Raw genomic sequence first — 26,387 nt, forward strand, 5'->3', positions numbered from 1 at the left:
TCTCCATTGTCTCCAATGTCAAGCTCCCCACCGCTCTCCCCTTTACCTTTATCTCTAGCCAGTTGCTCTGCTCCAGCGTGTGCTCCGACAGCCTGCGATGCTGCAATACTCTGACTCGCTTTCGGCGCCGGCTCAGCCCGTTGCCTAGCAACCGCCCTCACAGCGTCTTCTCCGTCAGCTACGTCCTCGAGGACGTTTCCAGCAACCAGAGTGACAGCGTTTGTTTCGCAGAGGGGATCCGGCATTTCTGCTATTACTGCTTCGGGGAGTTTTTACTGACAGGATCTCCGTCATGGTAGGTTGGCGCATACCCATTTCACAAGACCTTTGCTCGTCTCCTTTCGATGAGATGCTTTTGTTCGCATAGCGGTTTTCGCCTGTATTGCTTGGTTTGGGATTCACACTCTGTTTCTGCAAATCTCCCTTCTTTACTTTCTCCGCCGGGGGGGGGGGGATTATCTTTCTGATCGCGCCGGTATTCTTTCCTGCTAAGGTGTCCACCTTTGAGCTACCAGCCGTTCCTTTCTTCATTGTCGCTGGGGTGACAGGTAGTTTCTTACCCCTCTCGCTTCCCTTCTCTTGATTAACCACGTGAGTGGGTGGTTTAGGAGCCATATGGTGATGCTTAGATAAGAATTTCAATACTGCTTCCCTTATACGGACCCAGGCCTGTCCAATCCGCAGTGTCTGCTTCTTAGGGGATATTCTTTTAATCCAACAAAGTTCGGTCTCCATTAAGAATCTCCCTCATGGGTAGCACGGCGTTTCTCTCAATATGTCAATTCAATTCATTGTGGGAGAGAGGAAAAGTGCGACCTCTCAGCACAACGATGCAGCGGCCATCTTGCCTCTCTTGCAACGAAATCGCAGACATTTTCGAATGTTAGCACTCCATCAAATTTTCCCACAGCTTTATCAAAGGGATTGGATGTGCTTCATCGACTTACAGGACGCATATTTCCACGCACTAATATCAAAGAAACATTGAAAATGTCTGCGAAAAAAGAAATCGCAGACATTTTCAATGTTTCTTTGATATTAGTACGTGGAAATATGCGTCCTGTAAGTCGATGAAGCACATCCAATCCCTTTGATAAAGCTGTGGGAAAATTTGATGGAGTGCTAACATTCGAAATTTCTCTCTGCGAATGTATTTGTTCAACAGTCTCAAGTCCAGTATAGTTCTGTATTCTGTGGTGGGGCCTCTTTTCTGCACAAGGAAATAACAAGAGTATACCCCTTGATTTCTTTGAGGAGCGGGGACTTTTTCTATAGCTCCTTTTTCAATTAGGTGTTTACCTCCATTTGTAACAATCGGTGATCGTGGTGAAAAATGCTTTTCGGAGGTATAGATGGAGGAGGAGTTTTGAACTTGAGAAGATAGCCATTTTGTACAATGTTGATTACCCATTTGTCTTTTGTTATACGTTTCCACTCCTCCAGTTGTAACTAAATACTTCCTCCCACTGGAGTGGAAAACAGCTTTGGAGGAAGACACACCTCATTGTTTTTGTGGCTGCTTTAGTGCTGTTGACTACTGTTTGTTACCACCTCTGCCACGTCCAGGTCTACGGTGTTGGAACTGGGACCTTTGTTGCGTCTGACCTTGGGTCTGCGAGGACCAGTTAGAGGATTGACCCCGCTGTTGAAAAGAGCGTTTGTCATAGGAACGAAAGTGACAATGGAATTCTTTCTTCTTTTCGAGGCCTACAGCCTTGAGAGTGTCCAACTCAGTTTTAATTTTTTGTCATTTCGTCGTCCGCATGTGAGCAACACGACGATCCATTGAAGGGCAGATTGACAATCTTTCTTTGAGCATCGAGCTTGAGACCCGTAAGTCAAAGCCATGCTGATCTTCGAGAGCAAATACCATGGGCGTATCCATGGGCTGCCAAGTCTGCAGAATCGGCCGCTGTACTAATGATCTGGGTTGCCACCAGACCACCTTCCTGTACAATCTCTAGAAAATCTTTTTGATCGTCTTTGGGTAACTTCAAGTCCCATAAAGACCGGTCATATCGACCCAGTAGAGCGGCTGAGCTGGCCACTCTCATGATCGATCCTGAAGTACTGCACATTCTTCGTCCCAAAGAATCCATGTTTTTACTGTCCTTCTCCGGAGGAGCAGACAAGATGGAGGTATTGGAAGAAGTTTTTCTGGCAGCGGCAACTATAACGGAATCCGGTGAAGTATCAGACCGCAGAAACAAGGGATCTTGGTCTGGAGCCTTGTACTTTTTTTTAATTCTTGCCGGACCCGAGCCCACAGTGGCAGGTGTAAAATAGGTTTTCATTGCAGGCTCTAATAATCCTGGCACCAACGGAAGAAGGAGCTTTGCCGAAGTTCTATGGTGCAGAGTTTCAAATATGATGGAAGTAGTCACCCGAGGAACAGTCATGGTTATGTTCAACATGCTGGCCCCTCTACAGATCACCCCGTTGAATGTCCCAATGTCATCAACAGGGGAAACCCTGGATGGTGGGGTTCACAAGATAGTTGGGGAATAATCTCTATACGAGGACCTTGTTGATGAGATCGTTGTAGGAGACTTCTGTCTTCTCCTAGGTGTATGCGAGCGGCAGGACCTTGAGCATGAGCGCCATCTTAATGGAGATCTGGATCGCCTCGGGGACCTACCAGCGGAAGGTCGTGAGGATTCCGTGGGAGGAGGTCTCTCAGAAGGTCTGGGTTGGGTCTTCCAGTGCCTAATGTCCTCCATCCATCTGGGTGACATGTTGATAGGAGGGGATTTGTCTCCACTAGCCTATGGTGGAGATCTATGAGACGAAGTTCTCGACGTCGGTCTCTTCGACGTCGACCGCTGGAGTTCATGCAGCATCTTCGACGTCGGCCTTTCCACTCAATATAGACCGCTGATGGGTCCGAGAGGGAGAACTGGAGTGTCTTGACGTCGACCTTATAGAAGGGGGCGGTGATCTCGACATCGACATCTGAATTGAGGTCGACGGACGCTTCGACGTCGACTAAGGTCTATAATGCTTCGAGCCTGAAGCACGTCGCAACGTCGACTTACTTCTCAACGGTGATCTTCTCCTCAACGTCAATCTCACTTGCGTCATAGGTCTCGTCGTCAACTTACTTCTCGACAGCGATCTGGTCTTTGACGTCGACCTTACTTGCTTAGTTTGTCTTGACGTCGACGTCACGCTGTGAAGTTTTTTCTTACTTTTAGCTTCTGGTGATGCAGATCTTCGCCGTTTCCTGGAGAGGAGGGCCCTCTAGAGGAATGTTGACTCTCGGATGCTTTTATGTTTTCCTCTCTCAATCAAGCCTAATATTCTGATCTTCTCTCTGTCCTTCAATTTTCTTCTTGAAAGTTGAAGACAGTGGTAGCAGGTCTCTGTGTCTTGAGAAGAAGGTAAACACATGACGCAGACCGAAGGACATTTATAAAATAAAGGTGGCATATCTGACTAAAAAGAATGACCAATTTGTCAGAAAAAGGCTGGTAAATGAAACCAGAAAAAAGAAATGTCGAAAAAAATATAGATAGAATCCAATTTCTGAATGAAAAAAGTCAAAATCAGTTAAGCTCAAGCTCCAGGTTCCTCACAAAAGGAGCCGGAAAAGAACTGACCTAACTGTCACCTGTGGTGCATGATGGGAGCAGAGGGCTCCTGGTGGCCTTAAAGGCAAAGTGCTCAGGGTCTCTGAGGCCTTAAAGGCGAGGTGCCAGTTTTCTTTTTTTCTGTACAAGGAAGTTATTTATTTATGCAGCCTTCTTTTTTTTTTTTTTAATATATTTATTAAATTTTTCATAAAATTTTCCACACATTCCAGCGTATGTTTACAACACCTTTCGATTCCATATGTTTACAGCACATTCCAGTTTCGCAGGTGGTTATATGTACAATTCATTATTTATACAATTTTTATATCACAAGCAGATGTACTAACACAAGACATTTCCCCATATTTTCTTATACTATTCTAGGTTTATCCTACTGGATTTCCACATCGTAATGGGTTGCCATATTTTTTTCCCTAATGCCTTAGCCCTTCTGCCTTTCCTATCGTATATTGCCTTTTCTAGATTATAGATATTGAGAAGGGAGGCCATCCACTCTGAAAATAGAGGGGGAGCCTTATTCAACCAATTCCTTGCAACACAGATGCGAAGCACTGCAATTGCAACAAAAATAAACTCAACCGGAATAGCATCTTCCGTACTTGCCACCCCCAAAATAATTAATTCATCAACTAGTTTAATCTTAATATTGAGTATTTTATCAAAAAATTCTTCTATAGCTTTCTTCAAGGTAAATAATTGTGGGCACTGTGAGAACATGTGTACAATATCTGCCCCACTCGCGTTGCACCGCGGGCATGTTATTCCTGCTGTCCCTCCCCACTGGGCAATTCTCTCCGGTGTATGGTAAAGTGAGAACACTGTTTTATAGTGCTGTGATTGGAGGGTTGCCGAACGTAGCACTGTTCTACCCAAATTCAATGACTCCTGAAAAGTTTCTAAGCCTGATCCCAACTTTTCAATCCATTTCTGTGAAAATTTTTCCCTGTCATCTGGTTTACTTTCTTTCAGTTCTATATAAAGGTGCCTTATCGTACATTTGGCAGTTGTTTCAATATAATCCATCATTTTGCATTGTCCCATCCCTACCGGGCCACCTTGTTTTTGTATTAGAAAGCTCCTGACTTGGAGGTATTTATAAAAACTATTTTGCTCTAATCCAAATTTTGCTTTAAGTACCCCAAACAGCTCTATATTACCCTGTCTATCCAGTAAATTCCCTATTTGTACTATGCCTTTATTACACCAGTCATGCATAGTGGCGTCCTTAAAAATCTCCCTCGGCAGTGAACTGTTTGTGTATAGTCTTGTATAGTGGTTAAATCTACCTAGCCCAAGTTTTTTAGCCACCCCTTTCCACACCCTATATACTGCCTTTAGAGTCTTAAATCTTGTATGCTTGAAATACGTGAATTCAGTTGTATTTAGGAATCCATTCTCTACCTCTTCACCTAATAATAAGGCATATACATTGGGTAATCCTGTGTCAGTGCCCGGCAATTGTTCCAAACCTCCTCCACCTATTAACACCTTACTATACTGTAATACTGTGGCCCAGTAATATAGCCTAAAATCCGGTGCCCCCCAGCCCCCTTTTTCTCTATCCATTGTTAAGTGTCTATAGGCTCTTCTTGTTCTTCCCTTAACCCAAATAAATTTATTCAGAATTGATTCTAATTTACTAAACCAAACATTTTCAAAAAATAAGGGGATGGATCTGAATAAATACAGAACTTTGGGGAATGTTATCATTTTAATGACGTTAATTCGACCCATTAAAGTCAGGTGTAAGTTATTCATTCTTTCTGTGTTTATTTTAATTTTTCCTAGTAGCGGACTCATATTGAATTCTACTAATCTGTCTAATTCAGTTGTGATCTTCACCCCTAAATATGTCACTACAGGAGTTATTCTTATATCTTGAAAGTTTACCTGGTTGTTTTGTATTATTTGTGTTTTTCCTTTATTTAAAGAATATCCAGAGAATATGCCAAACAATACAGCCTCCTGTTCAATTTCTATTATAGCTGACCCTGGGTCTGGTGTAACCACTGCCACGTCATCTGCGTATGCAAGTATCTTATATGCCTGGCCGTGAATTTCAATCGGGAGGATTTTAGGGTTTCCTTCCAGTCTTCGCAGAAAAGAGTCTATATATAAGGCAAATAAGAGTGGTGAGGCCGGGCAACCCTGTCTTGTGCCGCGCTTTATACATATTTCCTCTGTATACCCTCTATTAATCCTCACCCTAGCTGTTGGAGCTACATAAAGTGCTTTTATTGCCTCTATATAACCTGCCCCTATCCCAAACCACTCCAAGGCTTTCCACAGATAGCCCCAGGATACCCTGTCAAAGGCCTTCTCCGCATCCAAGAAGATGGCCGAGGCAGGATCTCCTGCGGCTCCTGTGACATCCAAAATGGTAATCATCCTCCTTGTATGTTCCGTGGTCCCTTTACCCGGTATGAAACCGTGTTGCGTTGTATACACCAACCCCTCTATTACCCTGCTAAGCCTTTGTGAGAGAGCCTTAGAATATATTTTTGCATCCGCATTCATGAGGGTAATTGGTCTATATGAGGCAGGATCCAGATGCGGTTTATTCTTTTTCAGAATAACTACGATACTTGCGCCGGCCCATGATTGTGGCGTATTTTCCCTTGTCTGCGCGTGCCTCAGAGTTTCTAACATATCTACTCCCAATGTGTCCCAAAACGTCCTGTAAAATTCTGCCGGGATTTGGTCAGGTCCCGCGGCCTTTCCCGAGGGAAGTTTCAATACTGCGTTTTGTATTTCACCCAATGTTAATGGTGTTTCCATGGCCTCTTTATCTTCTATTGTCAATTCCTTATGAGGGATTCCCGCCAAGTACTCCGCTATTTCCTCTTCCTTACTATCCACGTCTTGGTCATACAATTCTGAGTAAAATTCTCTAAACGCCTCCCTCACATCTTCTACCTTAGTTACTATCCCCCCCCTTTTATTTTTGATTTCTTTGATTTCCCCGGCTGCCAGATCTTGTCTCGTGCGCACTGCCAACATATGCCCAACCCTCTCGTTGAATTCATAGCACCTTTCCTTTTTTGCTAAATAATTAGCTGCTGCTTTATTAGCCAATCTCTCCCCAGTCTCTGCCTTTTTCAGGTGCCAGTTTCCTTTTCTGTACGAGGATGTTATTTATTTATGCAGCCTTCTTTAGGCTAATTGCCTGCCATTACCTGTTGTCTTTTATGAAAATAAAGGTTATTGCGGAATGCTATTGCTATACATGTCCTTCTCTTACATTATATTTATTATTATCATAATAGAGAAATACATATAACTTTGGCTTCTTAGCCTATTGGATATGTATGGGGCATCATATTTTTATGTTATACATCTAAATGTGTGTGTTTATTTAGTAGTATGTACTTCTTTTCGAAAACATACACATATATATGTATTTTTTGGGATATGCTCCGGCTTCCGGCACGTGGGCGGGGATAATTCAATGCTTATGACTTTGATGAGTTTTCCCTGGTAGAGAAACAAAATTACAGTTTGAAAAGCAAAATATTACCTGTTAGGGCCCGACAATGGCCTGCAACATAATATAACATAATATAACACTCTGACTCCACCAGTTCGGCCCTGTCTAAATACAATGATGCCTTGATCACGGCGGTCAACCTAATTGCCCCTTTAAGACGCTGTAACCGGCGTTCTGACCGCAGGCAGGAACCATGGTACTCGGACCTACTGCGTGCGGAGAAAAAGGTCTGCAGGAAGTTGGAGAAAGCCTGGAGAATCTCACGCAGTACGGCCGATAAAGATCGCTATGGCTCTGCCATGAGACTCTATCATAAAAACATCAGAGCTGCCCGTAAATCCCACATTGTCTCCCAATTGTCTGAGGCTGGCAATGATTCAAAACTTCTGTACCAGGTTCTCAGCACATTTACCAAGCCCGTCGCCTGTGACAGTCCTGAAATGCTGACCCAAAAACTGTGTGAAGATACTGCTGGGTTCTTTGCCGATAAAATCGATTCTATTTATCGAAACATCTCCCTAGCAAGCCCACCTATTGAGGAAATGGTCCCTTCCCCTAGCCTCCAGCCCGGAACAATCGGCGCTGTTTCTGTTACGCTGTCCTCCATCCCCGAGATTAGCTTAAACCAAGTCAACTCCCTGATTGGGACTATTAAATCAGGCAGCCCAGTGGACCCTGTACCTGCCCGTATCATGCACCTCATTGGGAGTGTCCTCAGTCCCTCCATTCAGATGGTGATCAACTGTTCCCTCTCTGAGGGACTGGTCCCCCGGGAGTTGAAAGAGGCCATGGTCAAGCCCATTAGGAAAAATACCTCCACCCCCTGGTCAGATATGACAAATCTGAGGCCAATCTCCCTCTTGCCGTTCATCAGCAAATTGATGGAGAAGCATGTGAATCACCACCTTTCCAGCTTCATTGAGCAAACCGGCAGTCTGGACCACTCTCAGTCGGGGTTCAGGCCTAGGTATAGCACAGAAACGGCTCTCCTTTCCGTCACGGATGCTATATGCTTGTCCCTGGACAGAGGGATGTCAGTGGTGTTGGTGCTGTTGGACTTGTCCGCAGCATTCGACACCATATCCCACGCCATCCTCCTTACCAGATTAAAGGAGATTGGTATTGATAGATCTGCCTTGGCGTGGTTCACCAGCTTTCTCTCCGAGCGTACCCAGAAGGTGAATATGGGCTCTTTCAGCTCCCCCTCGGCCAGCATCACCAGAGGAGTCCCGCAGGGCTCCTGTCTTAGCTCTACGTTGTTTAACGTATATGTCTCCCCTTTGGCTAATATTATGAGGTCCTTCGGGTTTATGCCCATCTCTTACGCTGACGACACGCAGCTGCTGTTCACTTTTAAAAACTTTACCCCGGAGATAAGACAATCTTTCTCCAACGGCATGACTGCGACCGCCAGCTGGATGGCCACGAACTTTCTCCAGTGCAATGTGGGAAAGTCTGAGGTCATGTTATTCGGAGAGGCAAAAATCCTGTGGACCCCTGACTGGTGGCCCTCCAGTCTGGGTCAGGCCCCTTCCCCTAAACAGGTGGTGAAAAACCTGGGGGTTCGTCTAGATCACGACCTCACCCTTGCCCATCATGCCAGCACCACGGCGGGATCTTGCTTCCACATTATAAGCCTCCTTCGGAAGGTGTTCCCCCTTCTACCAGACATTACAAGAAAGACCTTGGTCCAGGCCCTCGTTCTGAGCCACCTGGACTACTGTAATGGCCTTCTCTTGGCAGCTAACGAAGGAGTGCTTAATAAACTTCAGGTGGTTCAGAACACCGCGGCCCGCCTGGTGACCAATGCCCCCCCAAGAACTCCATCTTTGCCCCTTCTCAAGGCCCTCCACTGGCTTCCCATCCGGAAACGGGTGGAATTCAAGATTTGCTGTGTGGTACACAAGAGTCTCCACAACCTCGGTCCACACTATCTGGCCGAGAAATTTGTATACCACCGCCCCTGCCGCAATCTTAGGTCCAGCAACCTGCTATTACTCCAGGTTCCTAGACATTACAAGACCAGACAGGGAGGTCGTGCCCTTTCCATTATGGGCCCGCGCCTATGGAACAATCTCCCCCTTTCCCTTAGAGAGTGCCCGAGCCATCTAGCTTTTAGGAAACGCCTAAAGACAACTCTATTCTAGTTGGAGCGCTGCCCGTCCTGTTCCTCACAGCACCGCGCGGAGATACACCTTCGGGTGTGATGCCGGCGCGCTACAAGCCCATAAATAAATAAATAAATAAATAAATCTGATGACCCATCCACACAGGAGTCCTTAAATACCCTAAGGAGAGAGTTGGAACAGCTCAGGGGTTTCTCCCAGAGGAGAGGCAGGACAGAGGGGAGGATACTCCCGCGTTCTTTGTCCGGTTCCACACCAGAGCAGGAACCAAGGGTTCCTGAACTAGCTCAAACCGGAGTATGGAAGGAGGGCACCAAAAGTGCCCTTCATAAAAGTCTGGTGGCACGGCAAAGCGCCCTCACCCAAGCTCAATACACTAAGTCCTGTCTGAGAGGTGGCCACACCTCCCTGTGTCAGGGAGCCTATTGTTCTATCTTCTCCTGCACAAACTTGGCTCAGCAGGATGAGGGCAGAATCATATCTGTGGTCGGCAGCAGACTTGCAGACCCTGGAAGGCTGTTACCAGGAGTACAGGAGGGGGTCCTCTAGCGAGCCCCCCAATACATGGGATCATACTTCCAGCACAGGAATCTGTGTTCATGTATGATTTGAACATGTTTGATGCCAAACATGACCGGGTTTGGTGCAGCCACTATATAGTTAGATATGGCTGATGTCCAATATATACCTTGAAATGGCTGACAGCACTTACAAGGCCTAAAGAATCGACTCCGAGGTTTGTAGGGATGTCCTGCTCATGCAGAGGCACCCTCACACTTGTAACCAAGCACCCTGCCCTCAGGACTGAAGAGCCTCCCATAGAGGTAACTTATAGTTTTTTAAGTGCAGTGACCTCAGATATAAGGAAACGTATATCTGTTGTGAGAGGTGCAAGCACCACCTCACTCACGCTGCAATGGCAGACCTAAAGTCACAGTCAAAGTGGACTTCCATGGGTGGCACAATACATGCTGCAGCCCATGGAGGACTCCTGGTGCATCTATGCCTGGGTAACTCAGTACCATATACTAGAAACTTACAAGGGTACACCAGTAGCCAACTGTGCAGGGACCAAAGTGCTTACCAGAACCAATTTAGGGGAGAGCGTACAGTTTCTGGGGTACTTCTTAGCAGGATCCCAGCAGACAAGGACAAAAATACACTGACAATAAGTAATAAGTGGGGGTAACCATGCTAGAAGGATCATAGCCTTCCTACACCTGGGGACTGAGCTGAACATGCAGAGTATCATATTTTTTGTCTTGTCTACCAAGATCTGATGCGATGACTACATCAATGTAAAGGCCTGTTTCTAGAAAAGGACCTGATCTGCCCCAGTTGTTCTGCCTTCCGGAAGCTGTGAGACATCTTCAGCATTAGCTTCACAAACATTTTTCCCTCAAATGAGAGCCAGGATCATAGTGCCCATTGCTCCCCAAGACTGCAAACATGAACCTCAAACCAGATGTTCACTTTTTCTCTCCAGCCCCGAGAGTGTGGCTTCAATAGCGACCTACAAATGTCCACCAAATGTCCACCAAATTGGCTGCCAGGCCTAGCCACACCAGTATCACTGTACTCATGCACTTTAAAATGATGTTAACACAACCTAACAATAGTGGCATCACTTCACTAGTGACAGAAGATATAACTCATCAAAACCTAACACTGAAAATACATTTAAAACCACTTCTTTTATTGGAGACCACAAAGCATTATACACATGGATCATCTTTTAATGCTTAATTATTCAGTGACAATGCCCTACAAATAAAAGGAAGAGTGGAACAAAACAACTAATGAAGTTTATATTCACTTTATACATGTCACAAACCAGATACAATTAGAACAATGACTGAACAGGGAATTCATTGTCTCGTTTTAAGAATACCCTTCTTCACCATGGCATTAAGACTTAACTCTGGATGAAATGAGCATCAGTGAACGTAAATTATCTTTTCTGTTAAAAAAACAGCAAGAAGGGCACCCGAAACATTTTAGCATAAATTCATATCAGAGACGGAAAAACATAAAAATTCCAGGAAGCACACAGATGCTGAAATCAGTACAAGAAATTAGGTATTAGCCCTGCAGATATTAAATATCCAAATATAGATGTTTGTTAAAAAAAATAAACACTAGAGTTTTAGTCTTGCGTCTAACACCACCCAGAAAGGTTTTGCTTCCTTTGAACTGTGTTCTGGATCGAAAAAGACAGCAGTAACTTTCTGGATGACATTAAAAAAATTACCTGGAAGCAAGAAATTCACTCCTGAGTAATGATAGATCCAAACTCGACTGAAACTTAGGAAAACCTGGTTGACCTCTCATTTAAATAATTATGCTTTATCTTAGAATTGTGCTCGTTATCAAAGTTTTTTCTCTTTAATTTTCTGCTTTCTTGGGTTTCCTCCCCTACTCGCAATGACTTCAATATACGTATAAATACCACAAACAAATAAAATAAATGCAGTTCCCACCTAATAATAACATTTAGCAAACAGGTACAAAACATAGACAAAATATATAACATTTGTTTACCTGAACTATGAACTTTTCCTTTGTAGAAGAAATCTGCAACTTTGGTAATGGCTTGGGGATTGTAGATTACATTTAGAGGTCTAGTACTGACTTCCAGTCTTCTCTCAAAGTTACAGTGCAATGGATTTTTCTCATACAGCATCTCGAAAACTGGGGCGTCAGAACTTGCTGTTAAGGAAAGATAATAATGTTTAAAAGGAGTGTCAATATTACAAGCATCATTTGGTACGTATCTGTGGGTCGTTATTACCTAAAAGGCTCTCATTCTGAAGGCGCAGGGAGAACTAGTTTGTAAAATAGAACCGGGGAAAACTGTTATCGTGCCCTGTGGTTTTCCCACTGACTCTTTTCTCTCACATTTCATATTCTGTTTGTCAGAATGGGGATCATAACAGAGGTCGAAGCAGGATTGGAGGAGCATGGCATGCCCATAGTTTTTGATTTATCAAAAAAGTTCCCCTACTTTTTGTAAAAAGACAATTGTCCCACGGTTAATTACAATAGTTTAAATGCTTCAGCTAAAGTGTCATTTAGTGAGTCTCCTGTGATGTGAAACAGAGGTTAGGGGCAGACTGCTAAACAAGCCTTCTTGCCAAACTGCCTCCTTGCCGGAAAGAAATGCAAATGTGTGTTACAAGTTAATTCTGCAAACGTAAAGGGTAATATGCAAATGAAAAGGATGCTTGGGAGCTGGTACTGGCTTTAATTGCTCAAACCACGTGAAGCTTTGAGATGACAAAGGATAAAAGAAATTCAGTGGTAGTGCGAAGAGTTACCAACTGAGCTGTGAAGTGCATGCTTTTAATTGTAAAATGTAATTATATAGCACTTACTACCCCTGACGAGGTGTTGAAGGGACAGTTATCTAAAATAATTGCATTACTTACAGCCGGGGTATTACTAAAATCTATATTTTGGAAGCACCATTTTATCTTAAACCTTTTCGCCCATTTTGTAGCCAACTATCTTACACTATGTGTAATGCAAGTTTAAAATAATGACTTACATATTCACAGTGTTTTCTGTCACAGGCTGGAACCTTGTAGCACTAAAAACACAAGTCACTATTCTCCACTGCACTAACCAAGATTTCATTCTGTGGCTCTCAGGTTACACACAGACCTCTGCAGTGCATTAATAAAGGTTTCCATAATGTACTATAGTGCATTTCCCCCTTGTAGGAAAGTGCCCATTTTTGACATGGACACCAGCACTTTTTGCCCGCTGGTACTGATGTTCTTGACTGGATGTGCAAAGGGTTCCTGATAAATAGACCACAGTGCCAGTACTCGTTCCCTAAAAACTGCAACATGCTCAACTGTACCCCAATTGGCAAGGACTTTAGCACCCTTTTAAGTCCCTGGTAAATGGTACCTATGCTACCCATGGCATGGGTACCAAAGAGGGTCCCTATGGCTATGGGCTGAAGCATATATTATGTCACCCAAAGGGACCCACACAATGACTGCATGAAGACTGCCATTGCAGGATGCGTGAAAGGGCACAAACTCTTCTGAAAACATCACACTGCACACTCCCCGTGTGCAAAGCCCAGATACACTGCAAGGCTTATACATAGGTCACCCCTACAGCAGGCCTTACAGCACTAAGGCAGGGTGCATTATCTTACATGTGAGGGCACATCTGCATGAGCAGATATGCCCTGGGATGTCTAGTTCCATTACTAAAACATTGCAAGTGATCAGGAAGCTATCATAAGTATATGTACTGGTGACTGGTCACTAGGAGTAACCCAGCAACATAATGGTTTAGTATCAAACACTTCGTTTCAATAAATCTATACTGATGCCAGTATCAGATTTATTTTTACATGTACCCAGAGGGCACCTTAGATGTGGCCCCTGAAATCCTACTAGCTGACCCCCTATAGGTGAGAGACCGCACTCTCAGAGACCAGAAACAATGCCTGCTCCGGAGGAAGGTGGTAACAACTCCTCCGGCAGGATGGCTAGTGATATAGCATGTCAAGGACAGAGGCTTCAAAGCCTCTGCCACCTTTGATATGCAACAATGAATTCCCCCCAAACCTGGTGAACGTCACCCCCTGACCTGGCACCCATTTGGCACCAGAGCAGGCACGGAATGTGATAGTCAGCAGGCGTGTTGCACTTTCAGGTAGCAAAACACACAAGGTGATGGACGGACTGTTGCACATTTTCAAAACATTCACCCCCAGTCACAGATCTGCGTTTAATCCATCGTTATTTTGCTCACCACGCCACCCCAGTTCAGACATGGCCATATGCAAATCAGTCTTGACCCTGTGCCTCATGGGAACAGTCCAGACCGAACTGCCAAGCCATGTCTGCCCTGGACCGGAATCAAGCATTCTTGGACCAGTTTCTGACTATCAGCCGTCTTCAGCCAAGATAGCTTGACTCCAGTGGCGCAGTGAGCACGGGACCCACGTCTGGCCATATCTGAACTGGGGTGGCGCAGTGAGCAAAATAATGATTACATGTATACATGCTACTTCTCCCTCCTGCACGAGAGGTGCGTGGCTCCCTGTTTTCTCTAATAATATTACATTGATGCTGAACTAATAGTTCGTGATACCGTGAGTGCCATTCAAAATCACCTTGATCACTGGCCGTGGGGATATTAATTGTTGAACCATTAACAGCTCACGTTATCGTGAGCGCCATCGAAATGCCATAATTCACCCTGATCACTGCGATAATAACTGCGGTTTCAACAAGGTCATGAATTATTTCATTACAACAATGGCGTCTGTAACACCTAATTAAATTCCAGATTAACTGATATGAATATTTGTTTACCAAATGTAGCCACTATTATTTACAATTCGAGGCACACACGAGTCCGTTCTTTATCTGTTGAGATCCGTCTCAGCGTTGCCCCTGGAAACGACCCGGAACTACCTCAGCGGTAGTCCTTTGTCTATATCCTTGGTGTCTACGCTCTGCTACAGCGCGAGTACGTAGAGTCCTCTTCTTCCGCAACTGAGAGCGGTTTTGATTACACGGGACGCCGCCACTAGGTAAGAAACGGTCACTTATGTGACATGAGTTCAAAGCAGGCATGTAGTTATATTTATGACTAATGGCACTTTCTCCGATACAGGAAACCATCCGATAATAGAAATTTGATCCAACACGACGCGGCTACCCGCCCTGATTACGTATGTGTTTTTAACACTGGGTGCCGAGCGTCGGTGGTGGTCGTCCAAAAATGTAATTGAAAAATTTAATTGGACTCAGTGTAGACGAGTAATATCTTCCGCCTTTCCGTTTTCTAAGGTCTTGTTTTTGTGTTAAATTACAGTTTCTACCTACCATTGAATTAGACGTCTTTACGATCTACCACCCCAGGTATGGTTTTATAAACACTATAATCCCCACCTCTGATACACAGTACAAGAGAGTGGTGTCAACCCGAAATACATCGTACTATGCTGATGGGCCATGTTGTAATTATGTCTGATATCATAGTGTGTATTAGTATCTAGAGATTACTTTATCATACTGGTCTCTGAATGACTAGTATATTAAAAGAGTGATAAAACCTGTCAGCATAACCGGTCTAGGTAGAGTTTGGTTTGTTTTGGTCGGTTTTAGGAGTGTTTTTATGAGTTTTTGAGAGATAGACTAGGACGGAGCCACTGCCTGCCGACTTTGAGGACGGAGCCAATGCCTGCCGACTTGGATGGAGCCACTGCCTGCCGACTTTGAGGACGGAGCCACTGCCTGCCGACTTTGGGACGGAGCCACTGCCTGCCGACTTTGATGGACGGAGCCACTGCCTGCCGACTTTGGACGGAGCCACTGCCTGCCGACTTTGGACGGAGCCACTGCCTGCCGACTTTGGACGGAGCCACTGCCTGCCGACTTTGCAATTATCGCAGAGAATCCTGGCTACACTTGCTATGCTGCTGTACCAAGCTGGCCAGCGACCGACAGCGTCTGCTACGTCCGGCACTACGCATCTTGGGCCACAGAACTTGCAAAGAGGCCTCGGATTGGTGTTTCTCTGAAACCACAAAATGTTTACTAGCTAGGATAGGCAAGTTCATCCATCAAATTAAAATGGCACTCGAAGACCAATTAAAGGATACCATCCCAAAGAGCCCTGTGACCAGTCGTCCCAAAGTTGGCAATCCATAGATAATACAGGGAGCTGCCAAAAAGAAAAGGGTTCCATCGGTCAGAGGTATCCAACCGGTGCCGACCCTGGGCCCAATGTAGTCCACAGTGCAACTGAGGATCTCAAACTTATATACGCCCTCCAGACTCTAGTAAGCGAGGTCTCACGTTGACTCTAAACTTTTAAATGTATAGCACCAGTGAACATAGTCCGCACCGAGAACAATTATCGGTACTAATGGGCCAGACCAGTGTATACCGAGCGGGGGGGGGGGCTTTTTACTGCATTTTACTGTATTTTATTGAACCAAACTGTATTTTTCTATACTGTAATGATTTTAAGTAATCGCACAGTTCATAAATAAATAAAAAAAGACTAGCGACCCTTTGGAATTAATTGATAAGAGTCGAAGCAAAAAGAAGTACTAATTCGTTTCATTATAAAGTGGCATGATATAGCCGTTCTATCTTTTCAGATATTGACGAATTGCGAAAGAAGGGAATACCTCAACTGATCACCGTGTGAAACTAAATTAATATCTCCACGTACCATGGTAATTTTCCTAATTACTTTGCGTTGTGGATGATACCATTTCAATTCCTCCCATTTTTATGGGGAATTTTTACTTATGTCGCATTATTTATTTATACTCTTACAGAAATTGTAGTGCACCCTTGGTTACACCCTTGTCCTGATGAAGACCCTGATGTTAGGCCTCAAGTACGCCTACTGCTGTAGCGTGGGGTCGAAACGTCGACTGCTACCTCCCTTCCTTCTCAGTTGACGCCGCCCTCATTTCCTTGGATATAACATTCCAACGTCAAATAGATGCTTTTTTGATAAATATTTGGAAAATTCGTGATTCCTTTCTTTGGCTCAGGGATCTGAAGCCGATTTAGTGTGTAAATAATTTAGGAATTTGATATATCTGCTTGTCACAATTATTATCATTCCTTATCTATTCTTTTTCTTCTTCACAGCATCACGCTACCTCACTCTTTCCTTTTTCTCTTGGGGCACTTTTATTATAATTTATATATTGTAGACCTTGCCCATTGTGATTAATTTACAGTGTGTTTGCTTTAATTCTTTTGCTATTGTTGATTTAAATAAATGTGAATAATGTCTGAACAGTTCACTGGGACCCTCATTTCATATACCATACAGCACCCAGGTCCCTAGTGACTTATTTGGGTAAACCCCCCCCCCCCCCACCCCCCCTTCCCCCACTCAGACTGTGAGGGGCTGCCGGTGGACGCCGGAGTGCATTGTGGATGGCAGGCGTTTCTTCACACTGGGGAGTGGAGTGGCAACCCACAGCCTTTCGTCTTGCGATGCAGGACTTGGTCTCCGTTTTGGCAGGCAAGTGCTTTCCGGTTTCCTGTGGGGGAGGAGTGCACGTTTGTTTGGAGCCCACCGTGTACTTTGCTAAGGTGGTCAAGGGACAGTGCTGGTTTCTGGTGGCCAGGACCTGAAGGGGGGTCGTATTGCTGTACCCACTAGCTGTGACACCCAGTCACTGGCGCCAAGTCTACTCCCAGCGCCATGTCAGCCATTCCCCCTGTGGAGCCATTTCTGCTTGAAGGACCCCCTTCATCTCAGGCAGCTAAGTGGAGGGACTGGGTGGATCGCTTAAAAACTTAAATTGCTGCTGTTGACCTGGATGAAGAACGCAGGCGTCCCATGCTATTACATTTAGAGGGACGAGCTATCCACAGAGTGGGTAAATCAGTGGTTGAGACGGGCCCGCCACAAACCTATGTTACATTAAAATGAGCACTCACAGTCCATTTTGAACCGCAAGCGAACCCAGATTATGAGCAGTTTCTGCTATGTCAAGCCAGGTAGCTACCTGATGAGTCAGTTGATGCATTTTAAACACGACTGAGAGACTTAGCTAGCACATGCATGTTGACTGATGCGGCGAATAAGATCAGTGCCCAATTTATACAAGGCTGTTCATCTACCAAGCTACGTGAAGCTATCCTGCAGGTCCCCGGCATGTAAATGGCCGACATGCTGACCAGGGGCAGATCCAAGGAACTGTCGAGGGTACAGGCGGCCCATATGGAGGCGGCACTCTAACACGTAATAAAAGTGGAGCTGGTCAATACTGTTACTGCAAGGACCCCAGACAGGAGGAAACAGAGGAATAAAACGTTGTTGGAACCCAGAACCTGTTATGGTTGTGGAGGACCATTCCCTACCAAATGTCTGTGTCCTGCATATGTGGAAATTGAAGAACTTGATGTACATAAACAGCATTCATTTCCCTTTTTCCCACTCCTCTCCCTGCGCGTACCATGAATACCGTAAAGCATTAACTACATCCCACTGCCAGCGAAGGCCTGTACTCCTGTGTACATGACAGCCATTTTAGGCACCCTGGCCTTTTGCCCGCCTAAGATTAGACTCACCGGCTTCCCTTCTGCGTGTATTCGAACTCTCTCTCTCTCTCGTGCATAAACCATGAAACCCTCTCCCTTTTGCGCGACCCTGCTATGAAAGGCAACCCTCCTGCTTGACCCATGCCCCCCCCCCTTTTTTCCTCTTGAAGAAGCATCCTCCGCCTCAGCTGACATAACCCCCCAGCTGTATCTGACTGCCCCCGTTCTCTCATGTACGGGTCATAAGACCTCTCTCTCTCTCTCTCTGTGCGACTCTGTCCCTGCGCGCACCCTGACCCCCTCCTTCTCCCTCACATGGACAAGTCATAAACCATCCTCCTCTGCAAGGCCCTGTCCTTGGGAGTCACGGCCGCGCCTGACCAACACCTCCTTTCCCTCCATGAATGCCCCTCTATTGACAAAGCACTCCCTCCGCGCTCAATTGTCCACGCAGCATGAATGCCACTCCTTTGATGACCCCTTTCCCGAGTCCGACTGACCACACATGTCCGAGGCCATCGCCTAAGCCAGAGGATACCATTTACTGCACTTTATTGTATGAAGTCACCCCCCTTCAAAGGACTCACTATTGATCCTGGCCACCCCACCCCCTGGCTATGATCAGGCGCGCACATCCTAAACTGTTGACGGAACACTCAGCTGCGTGATTGCCCTCCCCTCTTATCAGCAGGTCAAGGGTCCCTATTGAGAATACATGTGGGGTAGGATTGACACGAGGATTATAGGGATGTCTTTTCCTTTGCGTCACACTGTCCTGATTGTACTATCAAGTGTTTTGTAAGGTATAAAAGAAGGAGTCTCAGCTCACTTGTTAGAGCACCTCCCGATGACACCTTGTTTCGTGTCTGAAATGACTGGCTCTCCTCATGAGAAATAAACTCTGTTCTTGATTCCTGCTTCCAGCGCCCGTCTCTTTATTTGGTAACTATTCAGAATGGGAACTAAGAGGCGTCTTGCGCCAGCAGCCTGGGCATCGGTAGTAATCTGGGCTCCTGTTCCACAATTGGCGTCCCAACGCGGGGTCCATCAGTGACATAGGGTCCAATGAGAGAGATCCAGACGATGAGGTGAACATCTAAATGATCGGAGTATACCTGCCTTGAGAGGGCCCTCGTCCGGCTGCCGATTGAATGAACTTCACCAATTCCGAACGGACCTCTCTCGAGTGACCTACTGTCCTGACTGGAATCCCACAGGACTGCTGCGGTAAAATCATGGAGTAAGAGAACGATCGGGCGCTGGAAGGAGGAAGGCGAAGAACTGCCCACACGGTCCGGTCCGGGTAAGGTCGCGTAAATGCGACAAATTGTGAAATGATTGTTTGTTGGATAATACTAGTATTACGCTTTGTTGAAACCCTCTGGAGATTCACTGTCTGCAAACGGAGAAAACAACAGGCTCTCTCTCTGCAAGCAGTGAAGGATAGGTAACGCAGACTTTTGTCCCCATTGTAATCCGTCGTGCTTATCTTCCTCCCCCACTGTTTCCCGAACTACCGTTCGTGGATTATTGTCTGGAGATTCTTTGTCTGCAAACAGGGAAGAACAAGGTCTCTCTTTGCAGGTAGAGAAAGAGTAGGTAACGATAACTTTTCGTGCCCACTTATTCTCCCCACTGGATTGTTTGATTGACCGATTATTCGGTATTGGTTCTTTTGAGGTATTCACAGCCTCCAAACAACGTAGAATAGAAATATTCTGTCTAGTCTTTGTCCGCCGTGATAAGATAGGTAGTGCAGACTTTTGTCCCCGTTGTAATCCGTCATGCCTATCTTCTCCCCATTGGTTGGTAGCCTGTTTAGCCCGGACCGCTTATTAGAGTCGAACCATCCAGCTCCACTGGAAGGCACACCTAATAAGGACCTGTTCATTAAAGTGTGGACTAGTCGCTATAGCTTATAATAGGTTATGGCATAAAAATACAAGAAAAGGAGTTGAGCGAAATCAGTAGGCCACTGAGGAGTTATCAACTTCGCTAAAAATAAAATAAGAAATGTTAGAAACAACCCGTAGTAAGAAACATAAAAATGGCGAGGGAAGACAAGCTTGACACCAAGGCAAGCCACGAGGTAGCTAGGTTCCGTTGCCTATTCCTGCCCTAAAACATGTCTGCCTCATTGCCCACCACGCCCAAATAACGGTCACATGAAATAGATACAAATCAATAGGTACCTACCCCCATTCCGGAAACTCCCGAAGTGCCACAGGTCCGCGGTTACGCCCATCCGGTAGGCGAGGCCTCGAGGCATGCGGGGCTCGCCTGGACGCAGTCGGAAGGGGAGGCTGTGGGGCGGACGGCCCAGAAAACGGTGATGGCCTCTCCTTCTCTCCTCTTCTGCTGCCCTGCGGGCCACGGGGGGGGGGCTGTCTTGCCTCAGCCACCGACCACCCCCCCCCTCTGTCTCTCGCCTGGACCGGCCCGCGAAGAAGGCCGAAGCCACAAACAAGAACGGCGGCGCTTACATGTAGTCCCGACACATGTCAACGCCTGGACAAGTGCAAGTAGTCCCGCCACATGCCGACGCCTGGGTAGTTACAGGTAGTCCCGCCACATGTCAAATTCCTGGAGAGTTGGAGGTAGTCCCGCCACATGTCAAGAAGGGGGGGGGCTGTCTTGCCTCAGCCACCGACCACCCCCCATCTTCGATAGCCGGCACGGCCAATATCGAAACGACGGAGCCGAGGATCGGCGAGGGGTCGCTGGAAGGGGGAGGTGACGCGAACGAGCCTCCCCCACCTCCCTCCAGGTGGAGGCTTCCAGCGACACCCCAACGCTCTTACTTAAAGAGGGTCCACATCGAAAAGCGGTCTTTTGCCCGGGGCGGGCACATGCCCCATGCTGTCTCTCCTCGACCTTGAAGATTCTGTAAGAGCCGGGGGGCCCCCGACCCCTCTGCATGGGTGCCTCCGTCCCCCTCACTGGGACCCGCAACATCGACGCACTCCTGCCGGCGCCAGCCTCAGTTTGGAAATGGCTAAAAACACAGCCAAAGTACAGACTTGTTCAGTTCCGGTGGAACACCAGAATGACCCGGTAGGAAACTTGTTGTTGCCCTCCCCACTCTTTGACTGATGGTCCATTTGTTAGACTGTTACCACATTGCGAAAAACTTTTTGAAACTGCCAACGGAAGGTTCTGGTCCAACCATGAGTCATTGGAGACATTCTGACTATACCGGAACCTGCCTGACCTCGCCCAAAATGGCGCCGATACACGAAACGGAACTTTCGAACTCCCTGTTCACCCGGATTGCTCGAATATTGATGCTCTAAGATATGTATGCATTTTTGGACAATGAAAGTCGATAAGATGGATAGTGATTATGTGCTTATAGAAGAAAAGCAATACCGATATTGATCACGTGTTTGGACAATGAACTGATTTAGGGTGGGTACTGATTATGAATGGGAACAATGAATTGGTGTAATTTAGACAGTGAACGAGCATCTGGATAATGAATTAATTTATTTTTGACTGGATACTCGACATGCATCATGCTTGCTCTGTGGTAAAGTTTTATACGATTTTATTGCACTGCCGCACTTTATGCAATGAACTGCCACCAACTTTGTTCTTCCTATGTACAGTTCCAATCTGCTCCGTGGCCAGTCCACTGGGTTGTAGGCCTGTATTTATACATCAACACTTTTTATTAAAAGTATTTTGAAAACGAAAGCATAGTTGTAGCGGTTGCATTAATGAGTTTTGAATGTATTACTACTGTGAGCAACGAGAAAGTATGATGAAGGCTGAAGGTTAAAAAGGACCCGATATTTAGTAGCCACATTATGTGTCACAGGCAGCCGGAAAAGTGTTTTAGAAGCCTTAAAGCGACACCACAGAAATGCCACCTGACCGCCACCCTTGCACCCGACCAAAAGGGGTTACGACCAAGTAACTCATGTAGATACGCAGATCGTCAATAATTATCTATCTGACCTTACTGGTCCCTCTGGGCTTAAACGCCGAGATGGTAAAGAAATGCACTACGTGGAGATAGGTCGAGTATGTGGTAGGTAAAAACATTTCCGGATTTATGCGCGCTGATGTGTTTTGAATGCTGCACCCCCCCCCTTCTTCTCCTCCCTTCTGCAGGTCACGTCGGAACCTTGGCTGAAGTATGGAAGGACGATGACCGAACCGCCGATGAGAAAGGGAAGAAGGGAATATGAGCATGGTCCTTATGACAATAAGTTCTTAAAAATAAGTAGACTTGACATGACTATATCTCCTCAGAACATAGCGACTGGGAGGATGGACTGACATAGAGACTTGACGGGTACTGTATGACGAAAAATTGGCTCGAAATAGCACGTTAGAAGAATGTAACTAGACATTTGACTAGGTAGGGAAAGGACGAAAAAAGAAGTGCACGGGTAAGGGTTACCAAGACTGCACCAATCTGGGGAATTAGAAACGTTGCTGATGTTCAAAATGTACTGCTTCCCCCTTCTCATACTCTTATAGATCTAGCCAAGCTGTCCGACTGTTCTCCCGATCAATACTTGTCGTTGCCTCAGCCCGGAGTACTTCCCACCAAAGGAAGGAACTGAAAAATGGTTTAAGATCCAACCATGGGTAAATAGCGCAACCAGGTTAATTTCTGATCGACTGATCGAGATGTAAGTATTGGCAATTGAGAACGCTCGAAAAGATAACAGGTGAGAGGGAAAAGGGAGGAAAAGGTAGACAGAGCTAAGCACGTAGGTAAATAGGATAGTAAAAGATAAGTAGGATATAAAAACATATAGATCTCATTGGCCAACTATTGTTTTATGTTTTTGTTGTGAATGTCTTATGTATGTAATACATGTACTGTCTTCCTTCGTCTGAGTGTGTGTGTGTGTGTACTGTAGGGGTTTGTGTTCTTTCTTTGTTTACGTCTCTCCGTTACCTGACCTCCTACTGTTCTGTGTTGTGAACGCACCAAACGACCTATTTTTGTACACGTCTCTCCCTTCCTCTATCCCCCTCCCCCACTCTCTCCCCCTCTCTCTCTCTCTCTCTCTCCCTCTCTCTCTCTCTCCCCTTCTCCCTCTCTCTCTCTCTCTCTCTCTCTCTCTCACTACATGTCATGCGTGTACCAAATGGCTCGTTTAGATTGCGGACAACTCTCACTCTATGAGAGTCTCCTTATTTCATCTTCCTTCTTATGGTAAAATCGTGCCTCACAGGCACCAGTCTGATTGGGTAATTATTGAACACGAAGGTGTTCAGCGAAATTGACCAAAACTAAAATGATTGTACCTCGCCATATTACTACCTCTCCTTTCTGCAAAATAAATGAACTCGAATTGGCTGAGAAAGAAAGGACAGGTAAGACGACTAAGGTCCCCCAATCCGGCCTTTATAGGGGAACTGTATGTCAATGGCACCTTATTTTTCTGTTCATCAGAGACGAACGCCAACGTCCAGCTTGACCCCCAATGCCCAGATTACCCCACCCCCTTTGCACCCAAGCGCGAATGCCCGAAGCGTCCCCGCCCCATTGATAGACCCCAGCTGCTGTCCCAGGTGTAAACATGATGACCATGAGTCCCTCGAGAAAGACTTGTTTTACCTGACTCTCGATGATAGCGCCCCCGCCCTGTTTGATAAGGTTAGCCAGCCTTGAGGGGAAATGTTCCGAAAATGTCGAACATGATGAAATGCACAGCTGATGGGAATATTATTTTGTCCTCACTTGAATTATAAATGGGACGATGAATAAACTTGGCATGAACTCAGTAGGAATGCCGACATATGCACTACTTGGTAATAGACCTCTGACTGTGACCGATGAGCGTATCTCCCGAGCACGTAGAATTAAGGGAGGAATTCACATGCATAAATGCCTTCGTCTGTCAGTTCTCTAAAAGCTTGTTTTGTACCTATTCAAAGATTCACGATCACCGGAGGAGGAGGGTCGGACGTGGCGTACAGCCTAGCTGCAGATCTTGAGACACGTGTGACCTCAACCAAAGGTGGAGCCGCAGAGCAACAAGATACGGGACGAGACAGCAATTTCAAACGTGGAAAATGAAGCTTGATGGGCTGCCCTGAAGCCCCCCCCCTCTGCTAAACCACGTGTGCCTGGAGTCTCCGTCCCCCTTCTTTAGGCCCGATTAATGGGCCTGCCTGCTTGTTATCCTTTGCTCCCTTGGTCCCTTTTGTGTGTCCCAGGAACTCTGACCCAACTCCACTCTCTCTCCTATCGACTATTTGAACCACACACCCACTCTTTTCCACGTGACACTCTTTTCCACGTGACTTATTGCCAAAAGGAAGAACTGCATTCAACTGGGAATAGGGTGTTGCCACAGAACTATGGGTGCCGAGCATAAGGCACCGCTGAACGGATTGTTTAGGGAACAGGACTGTGGTCTAACAGCAGAGGACTGACCGCACCCTGCAACGCGTAAGGATAGACCCGAGCTGGACCTATAGCTCCACCGCCGGTGCTCCACAGCGCCAACGAAAGTACACGGACTAGAGCCTACCAGTGATGGCTCGCTGCTAAAAGACACTGTGACGAAGAGATCTTGTATATTGAACTGAATTCCGCCCTCAACTGCCTTGGTCGAAGTGTTCATTGGTCACATTTTTTTTAAGTCAGAAACATTTATGCTATGTAGTGCTTTGAAAATGATAGGAACTCGACGAAATGCAATCTCCTATGTGCCGCATTCTGCCAAACACCTCAACTGTCCATGAGTATTTGCCATATGTTAGTATTGACAACTGCTAATTCTTTGACGGCACCTGTTTATATGTACCATCATTGATTACGAAAATGAACGCTGTAATGTAAAAAGGGGCGACTGTGGAAATTGAAGAACTTGATGTACATAAACAGCATTCATTTCCCTTTTTCCCACTCCTCTCCCTGCGCGTACCATGAATACCGTAAAGCATTAACTACATCCCACTGCCAGCGAAGGCCTGTACTCCTGTGTACATGACAGCCATTTTAGGCACCCTGGCCTTTTGCCCGCCTAAGATTAGACTCACCAGCTTCCCTTCTGCGTGTATTCGAACTCTCTCTCTCTCTCGTGCATAAACCATGAAACCCTCTCCCTTTTGCGCGACCCTGCTATGAAAGGCAACCCTCCTGCTTGACCCATGCCCCCCCCCCCCCCATTTTCCTCTTGAAGAAGCATCCTCCGCCTCAGCTGACATAACCCCCCAGCTGTATCTGACTGCCCCCGTTCTCTCATGTACGGGTCATAAGACCTCTCTCTCTCTCTCTGTGCGACTCTGTCCCTGCGCGCACCCTGACCCCCTCCTTCTCCCTCACATGGACAAGTCATAAACCATCCTCCTCTGCAAGGCCCTGTCCTTGGGAGTCACGGCCGCGCCTGACCAACACCTCCTTTCCCTCCATGAATGCCCCTCTATTGACAAAGCACTCCCTCCGCGCTCGATTGTCCACGCGGCATGAATGCCACTCCTTTGATGACCCCTTCCCCGAGTCCGACTGACCACACATGTCCGAGGCCATCGCCTAAGCCAGAGGATACCATTTACTGCACTTTATTGTATGAAGTCACCCCCCTTCAAAGGACTCACTATTGATCCTGGCCACCCCACCCCCTGGCTATGATCAGGCGCGCACATCCTAAACTGTTGACGTAACACTCAGCTGCGTGATTGCCCTCCCCTCTTATCAGCAGGTCAAGGGTCCCTATTGAGAATACATGTGGGGTAGGATTGACACGAGGATTATAGGGATGTCTTTTCCTTTGCGTCACACTGTCCTGATTGTACTATCAAGTGTTTTGTAAGGTATAAAAGAAGGAGTCTCAGCTCACTTGTTAGAGCACCTCCCGATGACACCTTGTTTCGTGTCTGAAATGACTGGCTCTCCTCATGAGAAATAAACTCTGTTCTTGATTCCTGCTTCCAGCGCCCGTCTCTTTATTTGGTAACTATTCAGAATGGGAACTAAGAGGCGTCTTGCGCCAGCAGCCTGGGCATCGATAGCAATGCGGGCTCATTTTCCACACATATGGGAAAAGAAGTTCAAACTGTGGTAAGACGAATCATTTTGCAAAGCTCTGTTGCTCCGCATCGATGCCACGGTATCCTTGACCTAAACCACTCAACCAGGTGTATGCCAATGATCCTA

The 26,387-nt window shown here is 46.2% G+C and overlaps 1 protein-coding gene across 2 annotated transcripts in view; it reads right to left on the reverse strand.

Annotated features, from left to right (window-relative positions):
* Positions 1-26,387, reverse strand: part of VPS13D (vacuolar protein sorting 13 homolog D) — a 2,754,556-nt gene that overhangs the window by 2,286,903 nt on the left and 441,266 nt on the right. For both annotated transcript variants that reach the window (XM_086921894.1, XM_086921893.1), the window contains exon 16: positions 11,748-11,915. In XM_086921894.1, the coding sequence (XP_086778020.1) occupies positions 11,748-11,915 (168 nt within the window). The remainder of the gene's footprint in view (positions 1-11,747; positions 11,916-26,387) is intronic.

Source organism: Lissotriton vulgaris, chromosome 5, assembly GCF_964263255.1.
Source record: "Lissotriton vulgaris chromosome 5, aLisVul1.2, whole genome shotgun sequence".
NCBI classification, from domain to species: domain Eukaryota; kingdom Metazoa; phylum Chordata; class Amphibia; order Caudata; family Salamandridae; genus Lissotriton; species Lissotriton vulgaris.